Source organism: Cololabis saira, chromosome 10 (assembly GCF_033807715.1).
Source record: "Cololabis saira isolate AMF1-May2022 chromosome 10, fColSai1.1, whole genome shotgun sequence".
In the NCBI taxonomy this organism is placed as follows: Eukaryota; Metazoa; Chordata; class Actinopteri; order Beloniformes; family Belonidae; genus Cololabis; species Cololabis saira.
This window is the reverse complement of record NC_084596.1, coordinates 6,295,925-6,307,801: the sequence shown is the minus strand read 5'-3', so window position 1 is coordinate 6,307,801 and position 11,877 is coordinate 6,295,925. Positions and strand designations below refer to the sequence as shown.

At 41.9% G+C, this 11,877-nt stretch overlaps 1 protein-coding gene across 1 annotated transcript in view; it reads right to left on the bottom strand.

Annotated features, from left to right (window-relative positions):
- LOC133452321 (NLR family CARD domain-containing protein 3-like) overlaps positions 1 to 11,877 on the bottom strand; it is a 674,416-nt gene that overhangs the window by 9,680 nt on the left and 652,859 nt on the right. Inside the window, exons 2-7 of the mRNA XM_061731568.1 lie at positions 5,547 to 5,650; positions 4,289 to 4,421; positions 4,015 to 4,206; positions 3,770 to 3,886; positions 1,538 to 1,616; positions 600 to 810 (exon numbers count right to left, since the gene is read on the bottom strand). Coding sequence (XP_061587552.1) covers positions 600 to 810; positions 1,538 to 1,616; positions 3,770 to 3,886; positions 4,015 to 4,206; positions 4,289 to 4,377 — 688 coding nt within the window. The 5' untranslated portion in view covers positions 4,378 to 4,421; positions 5,547 to 5,650. The remainder of the gene's footprint in view (positions 1 to 599; positions 811 to 1,537; positions 1,617 to 3,769; positions 3,887 to 4,014; positions 4,207 to 4,288; positions 4,422 to 5,546; positions 5,651 to 11,877) is intronic.

Sequence of the window (11,877 nt, the reverse complement as noted above, 5' to 3'; positions counted from 1 at the left end):
TGATTGGGCCCACCTGTGCCCTAATCAGCCTGAGTGGCTGCAGCTCCTCCACCCTGCCACAGGCGGCAGTAGCTCAGGTGGTAGAGCGGGTCGTCCAATGATCGGAAGGTTGGCGGTTTGATTCCCACTCCGTCCCAGTTGCTTTCGTAGTGTCCTTGGGCGAGACACCTTACCCACCTTGCCCCGTGTGAATGTGTACGAATGTGTGGTGGTGGTCGGAGTGGCCGTTTGGCGCAATATGGCAGCCACGCTTCCCTCAGTCTGCGGTTTGAGATTCAACGAATTTAAAGTGCATTATAAGTTAAATTCATTATTAAACATGTTTATTGAGGTCCACTCCTGTACAGAGAGGCTGCTACTGTAGGGGGGGGCTGGGACCACGTGGGGGCAACTGGCCTTCAGAAATGTTTAGCTGGGTGTCAACGGTCAAAATAACCTTCATGTGGATCAAGAATGCTGATTTGATTCCAGCAGAACATTGTTGGAACAACATCTTTCAGTGGTTTTAATGTTGTGGCTGATCTGTGAATGTTGTTTGTCTCCTGAGGCATTCCGGGAGATTTATCCAGCAGCTTAAATGTTCAGAGAAATCCTCTTACTGCTCTGCAGATGCTCAGCCAGCTCCTCCTGCTTCATTGTCCTCAGGAAGTTCACTGTGATCTTCACAAACGCCTCTCTGCTGCTCCTCCTCTGCTCTTCATCCTCACCCTGCAACACATGCTCTAGGGATTCTGGGTAATCTGGACTCAGACCCCTCTGGATCTTCTTCAGCTCGTCCTTCACAAACATGACAATGTTGTCCTCCAGCAGCTGGAACAGAAGACCACATGAAGGACACAATCAGACTGAAACCACAGAGACAAACATCAGGTCCATGGTGGACGGACTGACAGTCCACTGGTCTCCAGAGACCAGCATGGAGACAAACATCAGGTCCATGTTGGACAGACTGACAGTCCACTGGTCTCCAGAGACCAGCATGGAGACAAACATCAGGTCCATGTTGGACAGACTGACAGTCCACTGGTCTCAGAGACCAGCATGGAGACAAATATCAGACCCATGATGGACAAACTGACAGTCCACTGGTCTCCAGAGACCAGCATGGAGACAAACATCAGGTCCATGATGGACAGACTGACAGTCCACTGGTCTCCAGAGACCAGCATGGAGACAAACATCAGACCCATGTTGGACAGACTGACAGTCCACTGGTCTCCAGAGACCAGCATGGAGACAAACATCAGGTCCATGATGGACAGACTGACAGTCCACTGGTCTCCAGAGACCAGCATGGAGACAAACATCAGACCCATGTTGGACAGACTGACAGTCCACTGGTCTCCAGAGACCAGCATGGAGACAAACATCAGACCCATGATGGACAGACTGACAGTCCACTGGTCTCCAGAGACCAGCATGGAGACAAATATCAGACCCATGATGGACAGACTGACAGTCCACTGGTCTCCAGAGACCAGCATGCAGATGGACATCAGGACAACAGGTGGAGAACAGTTGTTGTTCTTGTACAGACCTGAAAGATGGAGTCCAGCTGTGTCTGATGCTGCTGGACAGACGGACCGCTGGGGGACTCTGAGATCTGCTGGTCCACTCTGTGGAGGAACCAGGAAGAAACAAACACCAGCTGAAGGTCCATGACGTGCTGTTTGGATGAGGACAGTCCATCAGAGGACTGGTAGTGGTTAGGGTTTACTAATCCTGCTGATCCACTGAGAACATGTGACCTCAGTGATAAGTTACAACAAGGAATTAGGATTATGGACAACTGATGGAGACATGAAGCAGCTGAGGAATCTGGACCATCATCAGGATCAGTAAGAGGAACTCTGGATCATCATCAGTAAGAGGAACTCTGGATCATCATCAGGATCAGTAAGAGGAACTCTGGATCATCATCAGGATCAGTAAGAGGAACTCTGGACCATCATCAGGGGGGGCGTCAGCAGCATACAACAGTCATGTGGAAGCAGCAGCGGGATGACCAGAGGGGGGGGGGGGGGTGCAGGCAGGCAGGTGGAAGCAGCAACGGGATGACCGGGGATGGGGGGGTGGGCGGGAACACAGGCCAGAATGCAGCCTCCGAGGCTCCAGCCTGCAAACATGCACAAAAGAGAAAAAAAAGAAAGAAAAAAAAGAGAAAAAAGGGGGGCCGGCACAAGAAACTACAGGAACGATGGACAAAAATGATAGCTATGAGATATTTAAATAAATAAAATATCTCATATAGAAAAGAACTCTGGACCAGCATCAGGATAATTCCTCTGGAAGGTAAGACCTCCAGATGTGTCAACCAGAGGAAAAAGCTCCTGACAGGAGATGAAGATCTATGAGGATGAAGCTCAGATCACCATCAGGTGATGGAGGACCACAGGGGTCCAGGGGCCTGTACTACGAAGCAAGTTCAACATACCCAGGATATCTTTTCCTTATCCAGATTCACTAACCCGGACAATTGCAATCACGCTAAGCGGTCACACGACGGTGGTTATCAACTCGGTAGATCAACCCAGGTTTCTCCAATCTGGATATGAGCGCGTGCACATAAAAGGGGCAGTGTTTTCAGCGCATGACCAATCGCAAGCATGGAGAATTCCGCTGTCAGAGCCGCTTATTTCAGTAGCGAAGAGCAAACAATAATTTTACGGAAATATGATGAGTATAGGCATATGATACAGGCAAAAAGCAACACAGTTGCAGCTGCAAAATGCAGGAAAGACAGCTGGCAAAAGATCGCTGACTGTATAAATGCGTAAATTCATAGGGATATAAACATATACCGTATTTGAATATTCTGGGAATCTTAATCTTAAACTGTAAACCATGATCAGCAATATTAAAATAATAAAAGGCTTGCAATATTTCAGTTGATTTGTAATGAATCCAGAATGTATGACATTTTTTTGTTTTTGTGTTTGCATTACAGAAAATCACAATATTCTAATTTTCTGAGACAGTCCTGTATATATTGGTTCTATAACTATTGTTGTTGACCGATAACTTGTGCTGATGCTGTACCAAAGAATTGGGTTTTTTTATTTATTTTATTTAATTTTTTATTTTTTCAGGAGGGGGGTATTTAGTATTTTAAAGTGACTTCTCAGAATGTTCGAGGGACGAAATTGAAAATCCCTTTTTTCCTATCCCCTTACAAATGCATCTTCTTTTTGATTTCTTCTTGATTTCTTTATTTAATTGGTATTAGTTTTGGATTGACTGTACATCGGATTTTGGGTGATGATTTGTTTTATTTATTTATTCATTGATTGATTTATTTTTTATTTTCTCCTCCACCTCTTTTTTCTTTTTTTCCTTTTTTTTTGGATCGTTTATACAGGTGCTCATCAGGGAAAGCAAAGGGGTTTTGGTGGTCCCTGAATACGCGTTCTCTTCGGAGGGATCCTCTCACGATTGGCGCACCGAGCTCCACTGGATTCATTTTCCAAGAGAGCTGATTGGTCAGTGGGCGGTGCTTTTATACCCGGCGATCTATTTCTCGAACATAACCTGCTCCGGAGCAGGTTAGCTGTTCAGCATAAGTTACCATGGCGATGTGCCCCGGTAAGAAGTGAACCACCGTCGTAGTCCTGAAAACCCAGGGTTAAACCTGAAGTTACCTCGCTAACCCCAAATCCCGCTTCGTAGTACAGGCCCCAGGACTACACGATCTACTCAGGAAGAAACATGTGGACATTTACTAACATGAGGACTGATATAAATACATTTAATGTGTTTAAATACATCTCACCTCTCTGAAGAAGAACATTGGTCTCCTTTAAAGTCAATAAACCAGTCCCTTGACCGGTTGCTATTCAAGGACAAACAGCTGGGTTCATGTTCAAGAGAGTCTCCTTTCTGATGGACCCTGATAGAAGACAAAAGTTTCAAATGTAAATATTCTATTTATATGAAAAATAAGTTATACAGATACAAATATTAAGTGTATTTAAAAAGTATTAAACATAAATCCATAGCAGTATTTCACTCACTCACCTCTTTACAGCAGAACGTTGCTCTCCTTTGAAGTTAATAATATCTTCCATTGACTGATCACTCCTCAAGGACACACAGCTGGGTCCAGATTCAGGTCCAGGTCCAGGTCCAGGTCCAGGTCCAGGTCCAGGTCCAGATTCAGGTCCAGGTCCAGGTCCAGGTCCAGGTCCAGGTCCAGGTCCAGGTTGATTCCTGTAATAATGAGGTTTGGTGATGTGAGTCTTGAGCTCTGACATGCAGAAGAGTCAGGGACAGTTAGAGATGCTCATCTCACCTCTGAGCTTTGCTCCGACTCTCATGTTCCCCACACAGAGAGGTTTTAGAGGGAGGGACTCCCTCCTCTCCGTCCTCACACTGGTCCATTCTGCTGAATTCACGTCCACATCAGCTCACACACACACCTTCATCTGCAGAGGAAACACACATCACTGGTGTTGGACAGAGATCAGCTCATCCTGCTCTGGTTTGTTCCTCTCTTTTGTTTTTTTGCTTCTACTGAGCAGTAGAGGTCACTTGGCACTATTTTTAATTTTATTTCTTTATCCTCCAATTGTTGGAAAGGGTCCCAAAGTAATCCTGTCCTCCACCAAGTCAGTCCACCAGGACTAACATGCTCTAACTAGCTGGAACAAGTGTGAAACAACAATGAGGTGATTCTGTGAACAGAGTTTTTACTGCAGAAACTTCAAAATCTGGTTACTGTAAATGTGAGGAAGCTCAGAGGTTGATCTGCAGAGACAAATGTTAAATGTGCAAAGATAAGCAGGGATAAACATGCTGTATCCAGTGCAAACGAGTAATAAATGTGTTATGAGGTGTGATGATTGACAGAGTTCAGAGTCCGGAGTGCTGGGTGTGTCTTGATTAAGAAGTCTTATGACCTGGAGAAGGAACTTCTTTTACGTCTCTCAGTAAAATGTTTCAGTTAATCAGCCTGTTGTTTTTAACCCCGTCTGCATGAACCTCTGGGAGCTTCTGTGTCAACAGTGATGCTGTTGGATGTTCAGTCAGGAAGACTTCTGGATGAAGAGACGCCGTCTTCAGTAGTTACACAAGCACCAAAGAACAACTTCTTCCAGGAACCAAACTGACTTAAATGCTGGAGACGACAGCTTCATTCCAGGAAATAAAAACACCTCACAGTTTGATTGATGCAGAAAACTAATGATCATTGATCATCACTGTGTCTCTGATCTGTGCAGCAGCAGCAGCTGCCTCACCAGGTTTGGACCATAAAGTTTTTTGCTTGCAATAGAAATGCAATATTCTGCTTTGTGACTAGTCACTGGTTAGAACAAATATAAAACCAAAGGAATCTTACAAAGGGTATTAATCCTCTTGAACATAAATCACATTTATGCAAAACGGCTACAACAGATCAAAAATAAATCCATTAAAAATATCGTGATCTAACTATCATGTAGATTTGTCTTCAGACACAAGAATGATCAAAGTCTGCAGTGAAAACCTTTTCCAACCATGACGGAGCAGAAACAAACAGGAAAGTTACTGAAGAAAAATGTCAAACTTACAGTTTCTTTAAAAAGTCCAAAGAGTTGAAGATGAAGATTCTGCAGTCTGATAAAAACCCACTGAGACGCAACTGAACTGATCCTGGAATGAGTCAGAGCTGCACCTGTGGAGGAGGAGGAGGAAGAGGAGGAGGAGGAGGAGGAAGAGGAAGAGGAAGAAGAGGAGGAGGAAGAGGAGGAGGAGGAGGAGGAGGAGGAAGAGGAGGAGGAGGAGGAGGAGGAGGAAGATGGACAGGTAGGAGGAGGAAGAGTCTCAGAAATAATCTGGTTGAACTTAAAAAAATAAGTTGACAATTTATATTGAAGGTTGTGAATGAATTTCAACTAAATTATTGAGTAAATGAACTGATAGTTTTTTTAGGTGTATTAATTTATTTTGGTTCATCATTGTTCAGAATAAATCTTGATGATTTACTGGCTGGTGTTTCTACCAACAACGTCCATCCAGCGGTCAGCTTTTGGGACATAGTGTGTGCAGAAATGTCACTTGTGGAGTGATTCTTCGAGGGCGTGACAGCTGCTTCCATCATGAAAACATCCCTTACTTGTCATTCTTGAATATCTCTGAGTTGTTGACTCCAGTAAAGAATCAAGGGTGAGGATTGGATCCTACAGATCCCACCTGATGACGTTCAAAACTCAGCCATAAAGGATTTACTGTATATATCGTTACAACTGAGTGTCATTACTGCAGACACTGATAATAACTTGTAGCATCCATCCATCCATTATTTAATTTAATTTAATTTATTTTATTTAATAGGGACAATGCAGGTTTACATGTGATCACATTCACTCATTACAAACAAGCCAATGTGACTGATGTTCTGCATACAGAGAGTATAGCTATTGCTAGTTTCCATCTCCTGTCCCTTGTTAGGCTTTTAGTAAAAGAAAATGAAAGAAAGGAGAAAAAGAATACAAAAATACATTGAATTTTCAACATGCAAAGCTATATCCTATTTACAATAGCTACTATTAGCGGTTACAGGTGATTAAAAATGCGTACATTTCTGATTTTGCTTCCACCAGTCTTTGACATTTTTAGTAAAAACTTTAAAATCTTGAGTTGTTTTTATCTCAGTTGGCAGTGTGTTCCACATTTGAGAGCCCTTTATAGAGAACGCTGACTGCCCAAAGGAGGTCTTACGGCGTTCAACCTTACAGTTACCACTTGTTGTTCCCCTGGTGATCCTACCACTATTCAGCCTGCTAACTAACTTACATAAAACATCTGGTGCTAGGTTCTGTAGACACTTAAAAACCAGTTTGAGTGTAGAAAACTTTAAAAAATTATCAAAACTAAGCATGTTGTACTGTTTCAATATGTGACAGTGATGCCATCTCATCGGTTTTTTATCCATTATTTTTAAGGCTTGATTATATAGAGATGAGATAGGCTTAATCACAGTTACACAAGTTTGGCTCCACACTGTAACACAATATGACATATGGGAGAAAATCATTCCATGCATATAAAGCTGTGCTGCTTTATATGAGATCTGATGTCTGATCAATTTAAAACAGTTTAGATTACTTTTTATTGTTTTTGATATTTTTTTTTACATGTTTACTAAATGTAAGTTTTGAATCCAGTACCACACCCAAGAATTTAAATTCATTTACCTTCTCAATTTCTTCTCCCTGCATTGTCACTCTGAGATTTTCTGATTGTGATGTTTTTTTAATAGAAAAACACATAGAAACTGTCTTTTTCATATTCAGAGTAAGCCTGTTTTGGTGAAGCCAGTGACAGACCCTGTTCATATATGAGGATAGTATCTCAGATGCCTCAGTTGGTGTCTTAGCGGATGCATATATGACTGTGTCGTCCGCGTAAAGCTGACAACCAGCCCCCACACAGCTTTCAGGCAAGTCATTAATGTAAAGACTGAAGAGCAACGGCCCAAGGATTGAACCCTGTGGAATGCCCATGTTATTTGGTTGAAGGGCAGATTTTTCCAAGTTGATTTTCACACATTGCTCTCTTGATTGTAAATATGAAGCAAACCAGTTAGAAGCTTGTTTGGAGAAATTAAATTTAGACAACTTATATAGAAGGATGTCGTGGCTGACAGTGTCAAACGCCTTCTTCAGGTCAAGAAACACTGCCCCCACGACATAGCCCCTGTCTATAGAACACTTCAGATTTTCAACAAAAAAGCAAGTTGCTGTTTCTGTTGAGTGTTTACGTCTAAAGCCAAACTGCTCTGGATGTAAAAGTTGATTTGATTCTAAGTAGTCAACCAGTTGTTCTGTCACGACCTTTTCCAAAACCTTTGACAATGCAGGGAGAATAGAGATTGGGCGATGCTGCCTGAACTGTAGCAAATAAACGTACTGATAGTTTTTCAGCCGGCTGACAATAACTGTATCGTCAGCATACTTTACAATGGTTCTATCCTCTCTGCTGCTACGGCACATATCCGTATAGAGGATGAACAAGAGAGGAGAGAGCACACATCCTTGTGAGGAGCCAGTGGAGGATGGAACCTGCTCTGAAACACTTCCATTCACTATCACTTTCTGTGTCCTGTCGGTTAAAAAGTTCAGAATCCAGCCCACAAGATTGTTGCTTATGTTAAAATGTTCTAAAAGCCTCAAAGCTAAAACATGGGGTTGGATTGTATTAAAAGCAGAAGAAAAAAATAAATAAAATAAAATAAATAAATAAAAGTAAATAAATAAAAGTCTTGCAAGTGTTCCTTTCCCCTCCAGAAGCAAATGTAATTAAAGCTGCAAGCAGCGATGAACGGGCCCTCGCACTCACGGCCACCGCCCACCATAAGCATATCAGAAATGACACCACCCACGACTTCCTATGTCAAACCATTCAAAAGTTATAGCAGAAAAAAGGGACAACCAATCAGAAGAAGGGGCGGGGCTAATTCAGGCCAATGAAGGTCAAGGACTCCATACAGAATCTGATGACACCACCCACGACTCTCTATGTCAAACCATTCAAAAGTTATAGCAGAAAATCGGGACAACCAATCAGAAGAAGGGGCGGGGCTAATTAAGGCCAAAGAAGCTCAAGGACTCATTACAGAATCCCATGACACCACCCACGACTCTCTATGTCAAAACATTCAAATGTTATAGCAGGAAATAGGGACAACCAATCAGAAGAAGGGGCGGGGCTAATTTTCGCCAATTATGGTCAAGGACTCAATACCGAGTCCCATGACACCACCCACGACTCTTTATGTCAAACCTTTCAAAAGTTATGGGAGAGAAAGGTATTCTAGTGGGCGCTGTTGAGCCGTTAGGCAACGCCCATTAATGCAAACCATGAAATATCAAATGTATCGACAGGCCTGGCTTTTCTTTAAGTTGTGACATGATACAGGTGTGTACCAATTTTCGTTCATGTACGTCAAACCGTATTATGGGGCTTGAGGCGCAAAGTTTTTTCTGTCTGAACCAATCAGATGAAGGGTGGGCGCGCTTTTTGCCGTCTAGCGTCGCCACGGTAACGCTTTTGAAAGAGAAAAGTAATGCGTGGTGTCGGAGGATGGAGACGCACGTTTTGATGTATAACACACCTGGGTGCACGTTACGGTTCGGGCTGAATTAATGACCGAAGAAATGGCATAAATTGCGCCAAAATTACACGATTAATTCAAAATGTTCAAAATGGCTGACTTCCTGTTCGGTTTCGGCCATGGCGCCAAGAGACTTTCCTTTAAGTTGCGACATGATACAGGTGTGTACCGATTTTTGTGCATGTACGTCAAAGCGTATTGTGGGACTTGAGGCACGAAGTTTTATCTGTATGGACCAATCAGATGAATTGGGGCCGCGCTTTTTGGCGTCTATCATCGCCACGGTAACGCTTTTGACTGAGAAAAGTTATGCACGTTATTGCAGGATGGAGACGCACATTTTGATGTATAACACACCTGGGTGCACGTTACGGTTCTGGCGAAGAAGCGGCTGAAGGAATGGCATAAATTGCGCCAAAATTACATGATTAATTCAAACTGGCCGACTTCCTGTTGGGTTTCGGCCATGGCGCCAGGAGACTTTTCTTTAAGTTGTGCTATGATACAGGTGTGTACCGATAAAGGAAGCTCTGAAAACCTTAACAAACCATGGTTTACTATAGAACTTAGGAAATCCGCAAATTCAAAATTTAATGTCTATGAGTTTTGGTTCAAATATAAATCATTGGTATAGTATGCATAAATGGCTTTATGAGGGTGACACTTCCATTATAGATAAAATGTATTTCAAAATGGTTTTCAAAAATGAAAGGACACATGAGTCTATCTTTCTTGAAAAGTTAATTTAATTACTGATACTTATTAAAATATACATTTTGTTAAGGAAATCTATTAATTTTGAGATAAATAACGGTCGCCCCCAATTACTTTTTTAAGGTCGTTGCCCTATTAATGTAGGTTTAAAAACACTAAAATACCTTTGTTTTAAGTTTTCACATATATGCACACTACATTCCAAATGTTTGGAAAATGGCCAAATACATCTTTATTTTAAGTATTTTAAAAATAGGCCTCTCAAAGGCCTTATACATCATTGACCCACAATTGTGATTCAGGCTTAAAGCTCCCCTGCTACACGTCATTCAGGCAGCCAATCAGCACAGAGCCTCATTAACATAGACCCCCCTCCCCTCAGAATCCCTCATAGACAAGGTTAGAAACGGTAAAAATAAAGACATGGCCCAGAGGCTGAATTTCTCATTTATGTAGAAAAAACCTTCAAAAGCTTGTTTTTAAGACATTCAATGCCTGTTTAAAATATACATTAAATGCCATAATAGGTCACCTTTAAATAATTTTTAAGCAAATGAAGCAACGGTAAATTCTCGCCAAATACAGTAAATTCCAGTTGTCCCTGAACGCACCAGGAGGATAATCGGCTTTTTAGAATTCCGACCGGTCCCTGAATGCACCTCCTCCGCGGCGCGGCGCGGTCCCGACCAGATCTCGGCTGAAAGCCGATAATAATATAATCAAATTGCAACGCTGCTGTGAAATAAGGTGTAATACATGCACTGTAGTTATTTTCTGTATAAAAATTGAATTTAAAAAGACGGGTTTGACTCAAAATCAGTGTGGTTTTATTTAAGTGGTCTCTGTCTCGGTAGAAGACAGAGACATGAAAGACATGAAAAAAGCGAGTTGCATTACAGACATGCGCCGCCGAAATACATCGGTGAAAACTATTCCACAGGAATATTTCACCATAGATGTCTTAAGACGACTCTACAATTATGCACACAATAAAAAAATACTTACAGATTAGGTTGGGACTCGTGTGAAAACACTGGAGGATTCATGTCGTGTGAGGAACGTCAATACGGTGCGCACACAACGTCCCCCCGCTCCCCCCCTCCTCCTCCTCCCTCCCCCCTCCCCCTCGGCCTCCGCTCCGCTGCAGGAGCCAGCTTGCTTTAAATCCAATGGATTTAAATAAATATTCATTACCAATCGTGCGTTTTACGCACCTTAATGCCAAAAATATATTTTCACATCACAGTAAACAATATTTTTACGAAGTTTACGAAGTTAATTGGACATGGCATGACAAAAATATGATTTAATTGTATATGAATACATTTTTGGAAAAAGAGAGTTACAAAGTTCTTCAAAAGCGATATGTACCAGCGTATGATTTTTTAGTCATGTCGAAATGTATCTAAATCTGACATTTTATTGTCTTAAGACCAAGCCTATGATTTTAAATTATTATTTTACCAAAAAATTCAGAGTGACGTAAAATGGCAGTTCCCTTCAAGTTATGACCACGATACTCAACACAGTTAATAAGGACGCTTATGACAATAATATGTGTCGATTTCATTGTGATTGGATGAATGAAACAGCAATGACAGCACATAATTTGATGAAAAATGTATACCTGACCAAAAGGTGGCGCTATGGATTTCAATCCAAGATTGTCATATCCACTTGTTCAGAATGGAAGCCATATTACATGTATTGATTTTGGGTCAATTTGGACCAAGTATGTTTAAGTTACAACAACTTTTATGTTCATGGCGAGACACAGAAATTTGACAACCTCTAACGGCCACGCCCTTCGATAAGAACTTACAGTTTTCTCTGTCACTCATCGTCAATGTCTTACCTATTATCTGACCAACTTTGAGATCATTAAACTGATCTCGCTTGGAGCACAGATGCATACTAGAAGACATGACAATTCCTGGTGCCAACAGGTGGCGCTACAACCGATCCTGAATATTCCACCATAGATGTCTTCAGGCTCAGCCTAAAATCATGCACATACGTTTTCGGCAACATAAAATAATGTATTGCTGAATTACAGCCAATTGATGTTTGAT